The 20,668-nt window shown below is 40.1% G+C and overlaps 1 protein-coding gene across 2 annotated transcripts in view; it reads left to right on the top strand.

Moving 5' to 3' along the window:
- The window catches only part of LOC121156697 (T-cell receptor-associated transmembrane adapter 1), a 39,724-nt gene extending 21,182 nt beyond the window's left edge, over positions 1–18,542 (top strand). The window contains exons 1-4 of one of the 2 annotated variants that reach the window (XM_040980512.1): positions 6,905–7,321; positions 7,667–7,756; positions 12,726–12,814; positions 17,317–18,542. In XM_040980512.1, coding sequence (XP_040836446.1) covers positions 7,303–7,321; positions 7,667–7,756; positions 12,726–12,814; positions 17,317–17,571 — 453 coding nt within the window. In that variant the 5' untranslated portion in view covers positions 6,905–7,302 and the 3' untranslated portion in view covers positions 17,572–18,542. Of the gene's footprint in view, positions 1–6,904; positions 7,322–7,666; positions 7,757–12,725; positions 12,815–17,316 lie in introns of those variants that run through there. The other variant, XM_040980511.1, reaches the window with a different exon arrangement.
- Positions 18,543–20,668: the final 2,126 nt, after the last annotated feature.

Below are 20,668 nucleotides of genomic sequence, written 5' to 3'. Positions count from 1 at the left end.
ATGACACATATGTACCAGATTTTTATCTTGTGACCACTTTCAGCCTCAGAGTCTCTAACAGTGGGTAGTTCCAAGTCATAAATTCATATTAAGTGATTTTCTGATCATTCATTTGCTTGTTCAAACCAACATGATGAATCAAGCCTAATATACCTGAAAAGTAGACATGGATATTTTTGATGCTTAGTTTGATACTTGTAATTTGAAAGGCAATTTAGAAACAATGTGATTTAACAAAAATTCTTGTGATTTGATTTACCTAAATACCATATTGATGGTCTGGGAAGTGATGGGCAGAGTGAGAGAGAGTAAATTGATTAATTAGCAGCATAAATGCCTGCAGATTCTTAGCTATCAGGCAAGTATGAAAATGACATTGCTTCCTCTGTAATAACCAACTAAGCACAATGTTAGAAAATTAGAAAACAAGTACACTGATTCAATTCAATCAAATTCAAAGGGAGGACTCTCACTACAGAATTATTTGCAAAGTCATCACTATGCCAACCACTAGGAATTGGAGTCCAAACCCTGCACACTGGAGTGCTCTTGAAGACTTACCTGATCGTGGAGAGACAGAGCACACACACAAACAGTGCATTGTATGAAGCAAGAAGCAAGGAAAACAGAAACCTAGACTTCATTGTAAGCTGGTTCCCTAAGTCTCAGGAACATCACATAAAATAAATGGAATCTAATCTGTGTGTGCCCCAATTGCACTCCTGGGACATAGACATATTTCTGCTCTTTCAAAGGATGCCTATCAAGCAAATAAAGTTAACACCTGCCAAAAACAGCATGAGATTATGTCAGCCCCAGGCCATGCTCTTTTCTCAGTTTTCAACTTTCCAGTTCAATTAACACTCTCACTTAATTTATATATATATTTTTTTCATTTAAATTTGAAAGTCTGCATTTATATCAAAGAACTTAATAAAAGAGAATCAAAAGAGTCAACTAGTTTTCTATATCCTTGTTTAAAAGTGAGACAACTGTGCCCAGAGCTGTAGGCTAGTGGCTAAAGTCCTCACCTTGCACTCGCTGGGATCCCATATGTGTGCTTCCCACACTGCTCCCTGCTTGTGGCTTGGGAAAGCAGTTGAGGACAGGCCAAAACCTTGGGACCTGTACACACATGGAAGTGCCGGAAGAAGTTCCTGGCTTTCGATGGGCTCAGCTCCAACTGTTGTGGCCACTTGGGGAGTGAATGAATCAGTGGACTGAAGATCTTTCTGTCTCTCCTCCTCTCTGTATATATGACTTTCCAGTTAAAATAAACAAATCTTTTAAAACAATGAGATAATTGAGTCAAGTATTTATGTCAGGGAAAAGTAATTCTTTTTTAAACTGGGTTGAATGATTTGAAACCTCATATAGCATAAAGAAAATAATTCCTAGAAAAATCATAATTAAAATAAAAATACTAAATATTAGAGAAAAAAAGTGGAGCAGGCTGGTAACCTAGCACTTACTTGCAAGGGGGCGACTAACCAAAATGAGTCATTGTGCCACCCGCTCTTTTCTTTTTCCTTAAAGATTTATTTATTTTTATTGCAAAGCAAATTTTACAGAGAGAATTAGTGACAGAAATTGTAACTTTTTTCAGGTTATTTTGCACATACCACATATTTTTTCAGAGTAGTGGAGAATTGAAAATTCGTTAGGAATAAAAGTGTACATAGAATGGAAGTGTCAAGATGATCAAATGAGCACTGGCAAAGATGGAAGCTGTCAAAATTATAAGTGATTGCTGACATAAACCTAAATATAAGTTAATATGTCGATAAATTATATTTAATGTAAGCTAGTATATTCGAATATCAGGCTGTTCCTTTGTGTAACAGGAAATTATAATAATTTTTGCACACTTTTTCTGAGCTTAACAATTTATTATTTTATTTTATGATACAGTTTCATAGGCTCTGCGATTCCCGCAACCCCTCCTTAAGCCCTCCCCCCATACTGAATTCCTCCATATTGTTACAATAGTACAGTTCATAGCCAGTCATGATTCCTTCATTGCGGGCATGGACCATGCAGACAGTCCAGCATCTTATTGTCCAGATAAATTCAACAGTTTCATTGGGAGACCACCCTTTGTCTGAAAGTAGAGCTGGAACAATATCATGCCACAACAATAGCCAGGAGCCCTGAGTGGACCTCAGAAACAGAAGAACAGTAAACTTCCTTCGGGACTCGGGCAGAGAGCTTTTTCTGGTCCTTACTTAGTTCCAACTTTGGATCTCCACCCTCTCTTGCAATGACCACCAGGGTCGCTATGGAGCCACCAAAATTAGATCAGATAGACAGAGAGAGACCAATAAGAAAAGTTTAAAACAGTCTGGAAAAGGGCGGAATAGGGTAAGGACAAGTTTAAACGGACGGAAAAACATTTAATCAGGATGAAACAGAGAGGACATATTCCAGGAAATAGGAAAGGACAGAACAACAGCAGAGGGGTACCTGGAGACTGACAGACACAGGAAAGCAACAGACACAATGGTGTGGTATTGCAGTGACTGATACTCCAGCAGCATTCAGCTAACAGCAATCGGAACTCCACCAGCAGCTGGAACTCCACCAGCAACCAGGTGGGAAGGGACTTTCACTGGGAGCTTGGGAGGTGAACCCAGACGGGGAACTGTCCATCCTGCTGGTCCATTTGATTTGACCAGGAACAGAGACAGAGCAGCAGATCCCAGATGGACAGTGCAGGAACAGGGTGGATTTCACAGCCCAGTCAGCTCCCTAGAGGTGAATTGGGTGCCATTTTGCATAAGGAGTGAAAGGCAAGGGAAAGGACTAAACATATGCTGAGCTGGGAGTGAACTCATTTCTGACGCAATGAGCTGCAGCAATGTGGCATTCTACAGGTTCCACCAAAGACAGGTCTGTGTAGCCCTAAGACCTGATGGCCAGGAGATCAAGAACTTTAGTAGTGGTACATGAGGTGCCATTTTGTTCACTGTGGCAATAGCTTTAGGTCTGTAGGGGACAACAGTGAGCTGTGCATATGCTGAGCTCGTGAGAACACACAGCTCTGTGGATTGTACTGGTCCCATAGGAAAATAATACCAACTGTGGCATCGTACGGGTCAAATAGAGTCGTGTGGCACCCAGATCTAACATCCCACAGGTTCCGACAAGATCAGCACCACTAACAGTCTAGCTATATAGGACACCTGGTTCTCTCTAATCCTGGGACCTGCTCCAACCGGAAGTGGGAGAAAGGTTACAGAGACAATGGTGCAGCCTCAGCTGGTATCACAGGAAGTGGAGAGTGGTAAGCCAGGAGCTGCGGCTGTGGAGACCATGGTGGAAAACTAACATAAGAACCCATACCTGGAACTCACTGGAGGTTGTGGCACAAGTGGCTGCAAGCAAAGAGTTGTGTACCAACTGCAATAAGTAAATTCGCATTGTAGACCTGTGAGTGACACAGCTTAGAAACCTGCCCCAAGAAGTAAACTCTGCTAATCAGAAGTACAATGACCAAGAGCAAAAGAAGAGACAAAGGCACAATGAATATTACTGAAAACTCCCCTGCAAAGAAGCAAAACCCTATGCCAACCTCAGAGTTCACTGATGAAGACATCGAGAAAATGGGGCACACAGAATTCAGAAAACTCTTTTTAAAGCTTCTGATAAAAAATGAGAAGCACATACAAGAGTTCAAAGAATTTAAGGAAGCAATAAAGCAAATCAAGGCTGATATATCAGAAATTAAGAACACAGTAGAGGAAATTAAAAGTACAATGGAGAGTCTCCAATATAGAATGAGGTGAGCAGAACAAAGAATCTCAAAATTGGAAGATATCTCCTCTCACCAGGGGGAAGCAAACCAAAAGCTGGAAGCAGAGCCAGATCAGGCCAAAAAAAGTATTCAAGAATTGAAAGACACCATTAAGAGGCCAAATATAAGAGTTATGGGAGTCCCAGAAGGTGCAGAAAGAGAAGCTGAGTTTGCAAATGTATTTAATGAAATAATCAAGGAAAATTTCTCTAATCTGGAGAAAGAATTGAGAAACAAGATCCAGGAGGGGCACAGAACTCCCAATAGGCTTAATCAAAAGCAATCTTCAGCAGGACACATGATCATCAAGCTCTCTTCAATTGAACATAAGGAAAAGTTCCTTAAATGTGCATGTGAAAAAAAATCAACTGACATAAAGGAGTGCGAATTAAACTCACAGGAGATCTCTCACAGGAAACTCTACAGGTGAGAATGGAGTGACCTATTCCAGATTCTAATAAAAGAAAAAAATTGTCGCCCCAGGATAATGTACCCAGGGAAGCTTTCCTTTGTCTTTGAAAATGAAATAAAATTGTTCACAGTAAAGAAAAGTTAAAAGAATTTGCCTCTTCAAACCTGCCCTACAAATGATACTTCAAGATATTCTCTTGACAGAGAAGAGGAATAGCACCTACCAAAACCAAAGGCAAACGGGAAGAACATCCCAGTAAAATGACAACAGAAGGCTAAACCAATGGACAACCCATTCCTAAAATGGCAGGACCCAAGTACCATGCACACATATAAACCCTGAATGTAAATGGCTTAAGCTCAATTAAAATGTCATAGATTAGTAGACTGGATTAAAAACCCCATCTATTTATTGTCTAGAAGAGACACACTTCACCAACAAAGATCAGCGGAAACTATATTACTTGTGTTTTGTTGTTTTTTGTTAATTTCATCTCTTCAAAACACTTTCTTCTGATTAAATCATTTAATGACTTGCAGATCATACAGTAGCATCATTTTCTTCAAGAAGGTTCTTGATTTTCATTTCTTCAGCTACACGTTAGTCATTTAGTAGCATGTTATTTTACTTCATGGTGTTGTTAATTTATTTTTTCTCCCTGATGTTGATTTTGTTTTGTGGCTCTTCATTTAAGGGGATGTATAGTAGTTGTGTAATGGAGACTGTCATATCTAGTAACATGTCATTTAACTTCATGGCAATGTAAACTTTTATTTTTCTTTCTATTGTTGATTTTTATCATGACTTTTCATTTGAGGGATGTACAGTAGCTGTGAAATGGAGACTAACATATCCAGATGTGAGCATACAATGTAGTATGCATTTCTACTTCCAGACAAAGATGGACTTACAATGAAACTGTTTACTATATCTTGACAATAGGATGCTGGACTCTCTGCCTTTGTTCATGCCCGCAACGATGGACATATGACTGTGTATGAAGAATTATGTTAGTAATGATATAGAGGAACTAGGTAGGGGGAGGGGGAGGGAATTGGGGAGGAAATAAGGGAAATTCCAGGAGCCTATGGACTTGTATCATAAAATGATAATAATAATAATAAAATGCAAAAAAAAAAAGAAAAGAGAGGAGGAAGCATTAAAAAAAAGTCTGGAAAAAATCAGTTTGGACTACCAGATACCTTACTAGGTAGGATACAAAGATTAGTTACTCCTCACCAAGGTATTCAAGATTTGTCTGCACATACCTCCTAAAATTGTTCTGTTCCTCAATCGTTAGCATATGGCTTGTTAGAGTTATAAGCCTATTTGAACCATCCTAAAATTTATGAAGTTCAGTAAAAATCATGCTTGAATACTATAACCTGCTAAATATAAAAATGAAAATAGACACAAGACATCTGAATAGTACCCTAAAACCAATTTAAGGTATAGCAGCTGGTTGTGTATAAACTAAAATTGAAAAGTCAATGAAGTAGTTACATGATGTGATTAAGAACTTGCATTTTCTAACATATTGGTCACTCAATACCATGTTAATTAACTTATGATGTTGTAAATTCCTATGTTTCTTCCTGTTGTTGAAGTTGTGTAGTGGCTTTTCATTGGAGGGGATGATATTGTGCCAGCTCTACTTTCAGACAAAGGGTGGTCTCCCAACGAAACTGTTGAATTTATCTGGACAATAAGATGCTGGACTGTCTGCATGGTCCATGCCCGCAATGAAGGAATCATGACTGGCTATGAACTGTACTATTGTAACAATATGGAGGAATTCAGTATGGGGGGAGGATATGGGGAGTCCCAGAGCCTATGAAACTGTATCATAAAATAAAATATTAAAATTTCAAAGAAATCACCAAAAAAACCATGAGCTTTTGATATAACATATGCAAAACATCTAACCTAGCATTTAAAAATATTTATTATTATTATTATTATCATCATTTTATGGTACAGTTCCATAGGCTCCTGGTATTTCTCATATCCCAGTCCCAATCCCACCCCCACCTAGTTCCTCTATATCATTACTAACATATAGTTCTTCATATGCAGTGGTATGTCCATCATTGTGTGCATGGACAATGGCAGAGAGTCCAGCATCCTATTGTCAAGATATAGTAAACAGTTTCATTGTAAGTCCATCTTTGTCTGGAAGTAGAAATGCATACTACATTGTATGCTCACATCTGGATATGTTAGTCTCCATTTCACAGCTACTGACATAATAGATCAATCATTTGATTGCATCTGCCAAACTGTCTCTAGAATAAGCTGAAAATAGTTTCCAGATTTTTTCCAAGGATGTTGTATTTATTTAAGAGGGGAAAAATACTGATAAAGATGAACATGCAGTATGCAGGAGGAGAGAGAGATGAAGAGATTGAGAGATCTAGAGATGGAGAAGAGAGACACCATGTTTTGCTCTACTCCCCAAATGTTCCCAGTGGCTGGCATTGGCTGGGGGCAGAGCTAGGAACCAGGAACTCTACACAGGGCTTTCATGAAGGTCATATACCTGAGCCTTCACCACTGCCTCTCAAGTCTATACTGGCAAGAAACTAAAGTAGAAGCTAGAACAGGGAATGAAATCAAAGGATTGTATTAGAGGATGCCAATGGTCTAACTACTGAGCTAAATGCCTGCTGCAGTGAACACAGTTTAAGAAATTGTGTGAGTAGTATTCTGAGTAAGTAAAGAGGCAATACAACTGTAAAGATAAGAGCACAGTCAGTTTAATCCTCTTATTGGTTCTGCTATTTGCTAGGATTGTGATCTTGGACAAATTTCATAGCTTCTCTGTGTCTCAGAGTCCACATTATAAAGTGGTGGTTATCTGCTGCTTACCTGATGGGACTTCTGTAAGAATTACATGAGCCGATACATGAAATGCAGAAGCAGCATGTGCAATGCAGTGAGGGCTAACTACGGGCTAGCAAGCACACATCCAGATGTGTATGCATATACACACTCACTCATTCAAAAAGGAACACAAAACTACCCTGTTCGAATGAAGTAGAACAAAAAATATTCAACAGTTTGCTCAATGTTGAATTTAGACAATAAGTCATGAAGCATGTATAATCTGTACTTTAATAATATCAATTATTGGGCCTGGCGCGGTGGCACAAGTGGTTAAAGGTCCTCGCCTTGCACGCCCGGGATCCCATATGGGCGCCGGTTCTAATCCCGGCAGCCCCGCTTCCCTTCCAGCTCCCTGCCTGTGGCCCGGGAAAGCAGTCGAGGACGGCCCAAAGCTTTGGGACCCTGCACCCGCGTGGGAGACCCAGAAGAGGCTCCTGGCTTCGGATCGGCATAGTATCGGCCGTTGCGCTCACTTGGGGAGTGAATCATCGGACGGAAGATCTTCCTCTCTGTCTCTCCTCTCTGTATATCCGCCTTTCCAATAAAAACATAATAAAAATAAATCTTTAAAAAAAATAATATCAATTATTTTTCTTACCGTAGGGTTGATGAGGACTATATTGAAGACACACCAATTTATGGTAACTTAGACAATATAATCCCAGGTAAGTTTTATTTTTCAACAAATTTCACCAATAATTTGAAGTGGCATTTAGTAAACCATTATCTTAAATATCAGATTGTAAATATTTATCTAATATAAATGAAGTATCTTTCACGTTTCCAACATCATATAAGTTATATTACAATATACAGCATTTTTCTATATTCTCTTTATTTCTCTCTTGTAATGAGTATACAGGAAGAACCTATTTCAGAAATCTTGGGCCACAGACAATTCTGTGAAATAAAGTTATTTCTGTAACAAAAACACTGGCCTCATATTCAGTGCTTTCTATTTTGTATACAAAAGCAAATCTATAGTGAATAATTATGATAGTTGAAAACCTTCTTAGGTTTACAGTGCATTTTAGCTCATGCTTTTTAAGCAAAAAATTGTGGCCTCCACTAGTAACAGGTGAGAGAAGTGCTTTTCACTCAGCAAACCCGAGGATCTTTGTTACTTGCATCATATAGTCACCTAAAAGTGAAACACGCTAACTTTATGAAAATAAACATTGGTCTGACCATAGAGCTCTGATATAATGGTAAACTCTGGAGAAATTTCTGTGGAACTGTTACGTGTGGAACACGGACAATTCTATAACACACTAAAATTGTGTGAAGATGTCTCCATTTTGCTAAAAAGGCTTGTTTTTGACAAGCTTTATTGTAAAAGTGTTCTTTTTTTTTTTTTTTTTTTTTTTTTGTTTTGTTTTTGTTTTTTTTTTTTTTTTATTTAATTTTGACAATCCTTACAAATTTAATTGGGGTAAAAAAGGGTCAAGGTCTAAAGGGGGATATAGAGGAAGAAGCCCCACCCAATCTCCCGCCCACCCCAAGTCCCGGGAGTGGGGTGCGCTTCGAGATACTCGATCAAGTGGTTCCAATAGTTCACTATCCATGGGTCGTTGCCTGTCTCGCCACCCCAATCATGATGTGGTCATTGAAGAGTTCGTTGATTGACACAGTCCCGTCTAGGGTCTCCATTTGCCCAGTCTCTGCTGCCATCAGATGGCTGAGGTTGTTGCTTGATTTGTCCTGTCTTTCCCTGGTTAGGACTCCGAGTCCGGTGTCTCGAATGGGAAGATCCTCGAAGAAATTTTGAGGTATTCCCAGTCCAGATTCCTGCTGTTTTAGTAGCATAGGGTCCGTCACAGTCCACTGCCCCGGACAGCTGGCGGCTGCAGTTGCTGGGCCGGTTCTGTCTCCACCCGTGTCTTCTTACAGTCCCGCCTGGTTCCACCCTGGACGCATTTGTCCCTCGCACGAACTAGTAGGAGTTGCAGCCCAGTCAGGGCGGCCCACAGTAGCCTCAACCAGGCCCACCTCCTACCCTGGCTTGCCAGTATATATGGCATACTAGCCCAGTCTGTCCCCGTTACCCTTCTGTTGCTACAACTAAGCCCGACAACCCTCACCAACTCTGGTTGTAGCTTACTCCAATGGGATTGGTCAGCCTAGCCTGGTTATCACCCAATCTGGTCCCCATGAGGTGCACAGGCGCTGTGTCCCTGCCTGGTCTAGTCTACCCCCCACCCAGCTCCCGCTCCTCAGTGTAACTTGCTGTTCAGCTAGGGAGCCTCCCCTTTTTCTCCTGTCAGCTCTGCCGCCTCCCTTCCTGGTTCTCACTTGTGTTGGTTGGGTGCTGCGGCTGCATCCGGCTCAGGCTACCTCACCTTGGCATTCCAGCCTGCGTGTTACTTTTGTTACGACCGGACCTGGTTCGACCCACATTCTGTTCTGGCGGTCAGATTTACCAGTGGATGACATGAACAGATTCAGCCTGGTCTGCCCCCGACCCAAGCCAAATGCATGCCAGTGGGACACTTTCAATGACCTCTTGGCTGTTGCCTTGCAAGTTCCTTGTGCTGACCTGCAGGGTCTGTGTCTTGCCAGAGGAGTTGCCTGGGCTCCTCCATCAGAACCCCTCCATGTGCCAGGTTTCGCGCATGTCAGTGGGTCCATGTGCCAGTTCGCCTCTTGTCCTTGTAGGAACAGTGGTCTTTCCTAACTGGCCATCATCCCGTTCTGGTTCTTGCTGTAGAGTGTTGCAGCTTGGCCATGGTCATCCATGCCCCCATATGGCTTGTACATGGCTAAGTTGAGGTTGGGACCTAGCCTAGTCCGCCCCACATCCACCCTGGTACTCCAGAGCACCAGAACGTGTTAGTGTCTGGCCCGGCCCGGTACCTCTTTTCCCAATCCACATTTGTGCCAAGGGAGAGGATAGCTGTATCCAGACCCTGCCGCAGCCCCGTCCACCTGTCATGACCTCTGCCTTAGACTCTGTGGCTCAACTTTGTGCTTAATGTGAACCAGTTGGAGCCAAATCCAAGCCGGGCATGTCCTGTGTTGCACCCTGTGTTCCAGTCATACTAGTGGGCTAAGGTTTGCTTAGTCCGAACATTCATCTCTCAGTCCCGCACTTTCATTAAGGTTTCATGTCCCGATTCCTGGGAATCACCAGAAATTAGTGTCTCACCTACACTACCGCTGGTCTTACTTTTGGGTGTCCCAGAGCACCTATTTCATATCCTCAAAACCCCAGAGCTCGCCGCTGGGCGGCCAGCAGGCAGAGCCTGGCACCACTTGGTGCACTGGCCGCCCAAGGCCTGGGTCTCTGCCCCCGCCTCTCAACCGGAAGGGTCATTCCCATGAAGCGCCACCCCCAATGGGAGTTTAACCCCGCCCCTGCCCGGACATTCGAACCGCCCAGCCTACCCTGCCGTCAGCCCAAAGCTGACGGGGGTAGAGGGGAGCCAGGTTTTGAACCCCAGCTCCCTCGCCAGCCCTCGCGGGTACTTACTCGCGAGGGGGCTTAGTTGCCCCCTGGCTAGGGGGATGCCGGCGTCCCTGCCTCCGCCGCAAGCGGCGGAGGCTGTGGCTGGGAATCCGGCATGGTTCGCGCCGGAAGGAACGGCTCCCATGGGGCGCCACCCCCAATGGGAGTTTAACCCCGCCCCTGCCCGGACATTCGAACCGCCCAGCCTACCCTGCCGTCAGCCCAAAGCTGACGGGGGTAGAGGGGAGCCAGGTTTTGAACCCCAGCTCCCTCGCCAGCCCTCGCGGGTACTTACTCGCGAGGGGGCTTAGTTGCCCCCTGGCTAGGGGGATGCCGGCGTCCCTGCCTCCGCCGCAAGCGGCGGAGGCTGTGGCTGGGAATCCGGCATGGTTCGCGCCGGAAGGAACGGCTCCCATGGGGCGCCACCCCCAATGGGAGTTTAACCCCGCCCCTGCCCGGACATTCGAACCGCCCAGCCTACCCTGCCGTCAGCCCAAAGCTGACGGGGGTAGAGGGGAGCCAGGTTTTGAACCCCAGCTCCCTCGCCAGCCCTCGCGGGTACTTACTCGCGAGGGGGCTTAGTTGCCCCCTGGCTAGGGGGATGCCGGCGTCCCTGCCTCCGCCGCAAGCGGCGGAGGCTGTGGCTGGGAATCCGGCATGGTTCGCGCCGGAAGGAACGGCTCCCATGGGGCGCCACCCCCAATGGGAGTTTAACCCCGCCCCTGCCCGGACATTCGAACCGCCCAGCCTACCCTGCCGTCAGCCCAAAGCTGACGGGGGTAGAGGGGAGCCAGGTTTTGAACCCCAGCTCCCTCGCCAGCCCTCGCGGGTACTTACTCGCGAGGGGGCTTAGTTGCCCCCTGGCTAGGGGGATGCCGGCGTCCCTGCCTCCGCCGCAAGCGGCGGAGGCTGTGGCTGGGAATCCGGCATGGTTCGCGCCGGAAGGAACGGCCGTAAAAGTGTTCTAACAAATAATAATTATATACTACTATTATTTTTAAAATAATAATAATATTTACTTTTTGTGAGTGAAGTTGAACTCCTTGTGGTTATTTTGCATTGCCTCCTTTCCTTTTAGGCTATAATCTTTTCCAACTTCACTTGTTGAATCCTTTATTTAGTGCAGCCAATATACCTTTAACCATAACATAAACCTAAAATTTGTTATTTCAGAAAACCTGAAAATATGGAATTTCCTAAAGTTAACATGGGGATTTTATGGAATTCAAGAGTTTACTTAATGTTATGTCTTCCTCCATTATGATTTGTACTCTAAATGCTGTACTCTACATGAACCTGAATCTGTTTTTCCCATTAGATGAGGATACTTGAAAGAGTGTGTGGTCTGGTCTTGTGGCATCATGAGATAAGCTGATGTTTGCAATCCCACATCCCATATTAGAGCATTGGTTCATGTCCCATCTACTCTACCATTCCAGAAGTTATAAAATTTTGGAGCTGAGTGCAAAGCAACTCTGTTTTCTGAAGTAACTTTTAATAAATTCAGGTTTTCACACAGCTTTCAAAAACTATAATTTGTCTTCCTCTTACAAATTCTATTCTGGTGATTCGAAGCCTTCAATATCTACAATTTCCAGAACAAAGTGAAACCATATGTCAGTCACACAGAATCTGCAGGTGAGGTAAAGGATGTAAGAATCTGCTGTTTATCAAATGTCCCAAGTGATTCCAGTGCAGATTCTCTATGGTCCATTGTATGGAAAATAACATACTATGGACCGTTTCTCTGTATTGCTTTCCAGAAAGAATTGGATACTTATTGGATACTTTTGTTACAATAAATATGTATGTATTTTTCTCTCTGTAGTCAATTGGTGACCAAATTTCTGCCACGTTAGTGACAATCCTATGAGTTAGTAATACCCTTTTTAAAATGTGCATATCTGGAAGAGGAGAAATAAGTATGCCCTACAGGCTGAAACAAGCCAGACTGATGGACACTCTGACAAAGTCCCCCAAACAGCACCAGCATTCTATTACCCCAGGCCCTTAGCACAGCCATCTTGTTGGTAGGTAAAGGTGTGCACTCTTTTTTCTCTTTAAATCTCTACCAAAAAGATTCAACTAAAAATTCCTGGGAGCTTTATGGTTCAAACTAAATATTATTTGAGGCTTACATGTGTATCTTCATTTGTTACCCCTAAATCCTCATCTTTTTGACTTCTAAGAACCAATGGATGAAAACTGTTATGAACAGATGAAAGCTCGGCCAGAGCAATCCATAAATGCGATGCAAGATGTCACCGTGTCCACACAGGTGGGTTTTGTTTTCTGCATGAAGTGTTATCACCAGTCTAAGTCAAAGCACATATGAATGATTCAGGAGCCAAGCAATGCATTCTGACAAACTGCTGGAGCAAACTCTTAGGAATTTTGCATTTTGAAACAGCAACAAGTTCTGGAGCCTGAGCTCTAAAGATAAACTCATTAGGAGGTAAATAGAACTCAAAATACACCGAGTCAAATTTCTGTGCAAATACAAAAGCAATATGTTTGAAGGAAAGTGTGAGATTATTCATAAATACTCAGTGTTTTCTTTCAGACTTAAAAAATGTATCTATCTGTATGACAAATAAAATTGATATGTATAATGTTCACAAGACTTAGAATTCAGGCTTTCATCAAAGGAAGGCATATTTTCAGAGAAATTAGCTGTGTTTAACAGGACAAATAAATGAAAATTCTAGTGCATTCCATTGACTGTGGTGCTCAGATAAAGTATTATGAAATATAAACACAGCTTGCATGGGAATAGCCATGACTAAAATCTAAATAGAGACATATAAAAATCCATAGTGAGTTTAATCGTCTTAGTACAGCACTGATTTCATTAAAAGTAACATCTTAAGCCTACATGCTAATGAAGTATCATAGATTTCTATTAAAACAGTCTTCTTTCCTGAAATTTGATCTCTTTAACTTTTATAAAAACAATCATACCATCAGAGTTTCCTAAAGCAGCGGTTTTCCGTCAGGCATTGAATTGTGTGCATTTATATGAGAAGGGCAGAGTCATCCTTTGCATTTGGCAGACTCTTGCAGAGGCTGGATGACTTACCCTAGAGCATTGGGGTACTGAGGACAGACACAGAATCCAAACTGAGTCCCAACAGAAAACACCCTCTTTCATAAACGGAGCACATCTTGGAAACCTTCTAGTAATGTAGAATTTTTCTTTTTTCTTTAGATGATTCCACTGAGAAATTAGAATTTGTGAATTTTTTATTAAGAAACCAAGATGTGGTGAGCTTGAGTGATGTCTAAAGTCACTCTCTGGCAGGCAAATTTGTCATCTGGTGTTCAGTTAATTGTAAAATGTATTTTTAGATCAAGATATGAAAAACTATATCAAATAATATTGCCTGCTAAATCCATTATAATAAAAAGAAAACCTCTCAAAGGAGGTTAAATATAGAACTATCATCTGAAACACAGACTCACAGCATCTTAGTTGTGAAAGTTTTGAGAATTCTAATTAGAAATTATTATTTAATATATGAAAATTATATGAGCTAGCTTTATTAGAGCTACAATAGGTTTATACTTAAGTTGAAGTTATACAACTTAGAGTATCTTTAAAAGCTGCCTACATATATATCACATATATAAATATATACACACATATATATAATGATGCTTCTGCAAATTAAAATTTTTTCTGTTACACCCTCTGACATATTAAATTCCACAAATTAGAAATTATTATTTTGTATCAGCTTTATTTTGTTTGAATGAACACCATTATAAAAAATATCACTTGCTACTATGATATCATATTAGTCACAAAGGCATAAGGAATTGATACTATTTTCCACAGCTTTATAAAGAAAGTATCTGTTCAAAAAGTGTAAAGAACTTCCTCGCCCTTTTAACATAATGTACACATCTAACATAGTAATCTCAGGATTTCAGTTAATTAACTAGGAAGTCTTAAATTAGAAAGGTTAGTAACGAGTCCTCAAGAGTTCCTGTAGCCTAAACCTTTTGCGAATTCAAGTGAGGGCTTTATCCTCTTTCCTTGTTATCCAAATCTCTAATCAATCTCTCCCTTCCGTTCCAGTTAGAGACAAATTCTCTTCTTTCCAGAGCTAAAACTTTTACTTATGACCCTGATTATTTCCCATAATTATTTTTGGGCTTTTCTTATTTTACTAACTTTCTCAATTTTTCGTGTTTTTCTCTAAATGATTCATTATTTACCTTCAATATGCACATATCTCAACAATTTAAAAACACAGAACAAAACCTTATTGCCTTGCTTTTCTTTTCTTCTAATTTTTAAATAGCTCTCTGCTTCTGCCACTTCCGTTTCTTTTTGCAAATACACAGTCTTTTCCCCCTGGCTAGCATCTTCCATGCATGCATTCAACTGCAACGTTATCACAATTTCACAATGGCTATTACATTCATGTCTCATGCTCTAACTCTGATTTTCTAAATGCTGCAGAATTTGGTATGTTGACCAAGTTTTAACAAGACTCACGTTATGATATTTGGAATGCTCTCATTAAAAAATGTGGAATCCGTTTTCAAAGCAATTTAACAACAGAGGGAAATTATTGTCTCATATAATGGATATCAAAGTATATATTTTTTGTTTTGAGGTAATTACATACGGGGGTGTTCATGAAGTTACTGATTTCATTCTCTTCTACTCAGGTAATTTTTTTCCTGATACTAGGAAAAAAGGAACTTTCTATGCTTGAATGTATTCATCAGTCCTAAAGTAGCTCTGCTTAAGTTACATGTCATGGCCCACCCACTGTTGCCAGCAGAAAGGGTGGCAGCTAATAAATCAGATGTGAGAGATGAGAAAGTGTGTGTGTGGCATGCTTTCTCAGACCCAGCATGGGTCTGGTGCATAGCCTTATAACTGATAGCCTTTTCAGAAACAGGAAGAGGGGAGGAATTTCCCAAAAACAGAGGGATATACTTGGCAAAGAAAGAAGAATAGAACGAAGTGAAAGAGCAAAAAAAAAATTGAAGATGTGCATTTAGCATAGTGGTTAAAACACAGCTTGAGATGCCTGCATAACCTGTATCAGAGTGTGAGATCCAAGCCCCATCTGATCTGTCTATAATCTGGATTCTTGTTAATGTGCATTCTCGGAAGCAATCAACGGCTCCTACCATCCAGGTGGGAGATCAGTTTGAGTTTTGCCTTTCAGTTTTCTGACTTCAGCCTGGTGAAGTCCTTGTTGTTGAGAGTATTTGGAAAGTGAACCAACAGACCACTTCTTTTAATCTCTTCCCCCATCAATCTTCCTCTTCCCCTATATACAGACACACAAGCATGTGTATGCGCATACACACACACACACGATCAATTCCACTGACAACTTTCCTACTTGTGTAGGCAAACTTGGTAAATCATAAGATACGTACACAACGCAATAAATTGCCACATTTTCCATGGAATACAGAGTACATGTAGGTTAATATTTAAAATCAATGTCTGAGTGTGAGTAGTGTAAAACAAAAAAGTTCAAAGATATGATATGAAATTCAGAGCTTAGTCCATAGGCTAAGATTTGCAATAAAGTACCATGGAATACAATAGTGAAATCATATGAAACTTATTTTAATGAAGCCTATGAGATAAATGGAAGAGAAAAGAGACTAGAACAAAGACATCAGTCAGGTCTTAATAAAAATTTTGCAGTAATCATTATTTTATAAACAAAAATCCAAAAAAAAATCAAAGTTGTATGTAGAACCATCTGTCCTGCCTTGCAGGAAATATAACACATTCCACTCTCACCAGGAAAATGAATGTCAATAGGGAGATACATTCAGTAGTTTTGTTAATCCAAGTGTTCTTTCATTAGTCCTTAACTTCCAAAACTGATATAATTTTGGCCTAGGCTTGAACTTAAATTTTCACTAAGAAATATTTAGGGAATTTAATGGTCATCCTAAAATTTTAGATTATAATTCTTGATACTAACTATGTTGTCTTACTTTGGAAAATACTTAAAATGCTTGTAGCTTTCATAGGTATTATTGATATTAAAAATCATAATATTGTTGGAGATAGGTATTGTTCTCATTTTAATAACAAAGAAGTTGAGGCTTTGATTTGTTTTTTAGAATCAACCAAAATTCCTATAATCAGTATATGGCAGAATCAGGATCAGGCCTAGAGTTCTCACACCAATTTCAAGGTCTGTCTTCACCCTGCTACTTTTCAAGTTATCCTAGCTTTCTGTTATTCCTGGACTGATTACTCACTGGACCAGGGAAGATCATCTGGCAGGTTTTGATGTAGATGTATATTTCCAAGGTTAGCCTTGGGAATCTGAGCTAGTAAGGCAAAAGGAAAATAAACAGAAGAGAGAAATAGTGTTTATATTTATTCATGTAAATGTAGAAAAACTGAATACTTCTATAAATACCACTAGATAACCAATTATTAAATACATGTATAGTAGAACTTGAAATTTGTCAGATTGTTTCCAGTGATACCTAGCTCCACCTCAATAAATTGAAGCATCATTTTTTAAAAAGAGTAGCATATGACAAGAGATACTGCAGAGGATGGAACAGGTAGGTACAAAAATGAGAATACATATGAGATGTTCATGTTAACTTTGAATGTAAGACAGACATAAAAATTCATAAAATTCATCTAATTTTTTTCCTACTCAGAGGTCAGCATAAGTGACACATGTCATAATCCAGATAAGCCACAGGAATTTCCAGAAGTTATCAAAATTAAAGAATAAATTAATGGCAACATTAACATTTCTTTCTTTTCAGGCGCCTGCTGAAACACAAATGTTCTATGCCTCACTCGATCACAGCTTTAAGGGCAAGCGCAGAAAGCCCAGGAAACAGAACACCCCTCTGTTAGACACAGACGGGGATGAGTCACATGCGATGGACACCAGAGTTTCTGAGGCTGCTTTGGTAAACAGTTTCTTACCTGAAAGCCAGGAAATAGAGGAGAATATTCATGATGATCCTGTCAGGCTGTTTGGGTTGATCCGTGCTAAGAAAGAACCACTAAAGTAGGTAGATAATGATCTAATTTAGTGATTGGGCTCTTCTGAGGGATGAATGATTAGAAAACAAACTGGAAGACCAGACACAGACAGACAGTCTAATTGCTTTTGTGGATGGTGGCTTACCTCTTATTCAGAGATTTTGTTCGTGTAGAGCCGTGAAGATTAGCGATTTCAATTCATTATCAATAGTGATTAGTGGTTTAATTTTAAAAAAATGTCTGCGTAGTAAGAGTAAAATGCAATCCAATTGGCAAGTTGACCCTGATAACAAAATCACAAAATCACTGACAGTAACTACTAGACAAAAGGGCAAATAATGTTCTGGAGAATAAAGAAAAATAAAAGCCAACACTTTTTTAAGACTACATTTCCACTTTCTTAGCAATGTGAAATACCTCATCATTAAAAAAAAAAATGTGATTGGAAGGGGGATAGATGATACCAAACACGTTACTGGTAAAATGGAATACTGTTCTTGGGATATTTTTCCTAAATGATAGCAGTTTCATTAAGCTAAAAACTGTTATAAAATCAATGAATATTCTTACAACAAAATGTTTGAAGTTTCAAAGGAAAGAATGAGATGTACAGAAAGAGGGAAAGGGCGGTGAGAGAGGAGAAAGGGAAGTAGGACAGCAGGGTAGTAGGCAGGGAAATAGTGAAGGGCAGTGAGAGTGAAGGGTGGGAAGGTGGGAAGAGGAAGGGAGTTGAAGAAGGAGAATGGAGGGAGTAAGCCAGGGAAGGAGGGGGTGGGGGCAGGAAATTGTGCTGGAAGGGACAATCACAATGAGAAACTTTCTTCATATCCTTCTGGATGTTTCTGGCCTTGCTGATGTACATATAGATTGTTTTTGTAACCAAAAAGAGAAAGGAGATGATTGTTTTATACACATCATATAAACTTTCGTTATTTAAATTTTTTGTGAATTTATTTCCACTATTGCATCAGAATACATTTAAATAAATTTGGTGATCAATGAGCTTTTTTCCAACTTGTGTTTTCTTCCCTTTACAAATAGCATTGTGATGGGAGATAATTCAGCACACACGATTGGGTCCCTCAGGATATTCATATCATAATTCTTTTTAGGATCAATTCTGGAGGTCAAGTCAAAGTATGTGTTCAATTTAAATTTTTAAGTACTCCCAAATTGTTTCCAAAATGTATTTTTAAATTTTTTCTGTTATTTTTGTTTATTGAAAATGGGTAATTGGTTGAAATTTATAATAAATATTTAAATCACTGGTTATATTCAAATAATATGACATCATTATGGCATTGTAGCTATTGACAATGGTGGAAAATATAGTATTGTCAAGGTATATTAAACAGTTTTGTATGGAGTTCTTTTATTGAAGAGTAGAGATGAATACTGCAATGTATCTTTACTTTCTGATATGCTGTTCTACATTGTACAGTTCACCTATGAGAATATATGTATATATGTTTACCTTTTAACAAAACAAAAAGATGTATTTGATGCAAAACAAATATGTATGAATGTTGCCTTATGTCAGAGAGAACATATGATATTTGTCTTTTTGAGATTGGCTTATTTCACTGAGTGTAATGGTCTTCAGTTGGGATTGTTTTGTGGTGAATGGTGGAATTTCATTCTTTTCAATGGCTGAGTAGTAGTCCATGGGGTATATGTATCACAGTTTCTTTATCCATTCCTCTTTCAATGGACAGCTGTGTTGTTTCGATTTTTGGTGATTTAGACCTTTGATCCATTAAGAGTTGATTGTTGGATAAAGTTCATGTGCGTGTGTGTTAGCTTGCTTCTTACTTTTGCAAGCTGATATCCAATTATCCCAACAGCATTTGCTCATGAACCCTAACTTTCTCCATGGATTACTTCCAGTTCCCTTGTCAGAGATCACTTGGTTGTAACTCTGTGGGTTCCCTAAAGGGGTCTCAATTCTGTTCCACTTATCTTCTCTGCGTCTATCCCACTACCAGGTTATTTGGTCATCACTGTCCTGTAGTAGGTCTTGAGGTTTGAAGTTGTGATTCCTCTAGCTTAATTTTTGTTCTTTATTGTAATTTTGGCTATTTGTGATCTTTTGTGTTTCCAGATGAATTTTTGTGGCTTCTTTTCCAGCTCTGAGAAAAACATTGTTGGGATATTGATGGGATTGCATTAATCTATGTATTATACTTAGTAATAAATGGGCATTTCGATTATGCTGATTGTACTGACCCAGGAATATGAAAAATTTTTCTATCTTCTGATGTCTTCTATTACTTTATAAAATGTTTTATAAATGCCATAATAGAGATCTTCCACATCTTTGGTAGGTTTATTACAAGGTATTAAGTTTTTTCCACTATTTTAAAGGTGACTGATTTTTTTTTCTAGATATTTCTCAACTATTGCTGTCTATTCTATAGTCTCTTCTAGGGTCATTGATATATGTTCATTTATTTTGTGCCCTGTTATCCTGTCTAACTCATACTTAAGAGTTCTAATAGTCTCTGTAAGTGAAGGGACTTTTCTCCAAAGCATATTTAATTTTTCTTTGTGTTCTATTGAAGAAAGCTTGATTACAATGTACAGTGGCGGGCCCAGAGCGATAGTGTAGTGGTTAAAGTCCTTGCCTTGAATTCCCGGGATCCCAGGATCACATATGGGTGTAGGTTCACATTCTGGCAGCCTTGCCTCCCATCCAGCTCCCTGCTGTGGCCTGGGAAAACAGTCAAGGACAGCCCAAAGCTTTGGGACCCTGCACCCGCGTGGGAGACCTGGAAGAAGCTCCTGGCTCCTGGCTTCAAATTGGCTCAGCTCCAACCGTTACAGCCACTTGGGGAGTGAATCATCATATAAAAGATCTCTCTCTCTCTCTCTCTTCTCCTCTCTGTATATCTGCCTTTCCAATAAAAATAGAATAAATCTTTAAAAATATGTACAGTGGTAAACATCACGTCTGGTCAAATCTATTCGGGAGTTAGTGCCCTTCCTTAATTTAGTTCCCCCTTTTTTTTTCTACATGTTCAGAAAATTCTCATTTATTCTTTCATTGAATGTACCTTTCAACTCAGGTCCTTTCTCACTTTCAGGAATGCACATGTTCCTAATATTCAGCTTTTTTGATGTTATCAG

Source organism: Ochotona curzoniae, unplaced genomic scaffold, assembly GCF_017591425.1.
Source record: "Ochotona curzoniae isolate NIBS_2020 unplaced genomic scaffold, NIBS_Ocur_1.0 contig_3498, whole genome shotgun sequence".
Taxonomy (NCBI): Eukaryota; Metazoa; Chordata; class Mammalia; order Lagomorpha; family Ochotonidae; genus Ochotona; species Ochotona curzoniae.
Note: the sequence above shows the minus strand (reverse complement) of the source record. Positions and strands in the feature narration are given on the sequence as shown.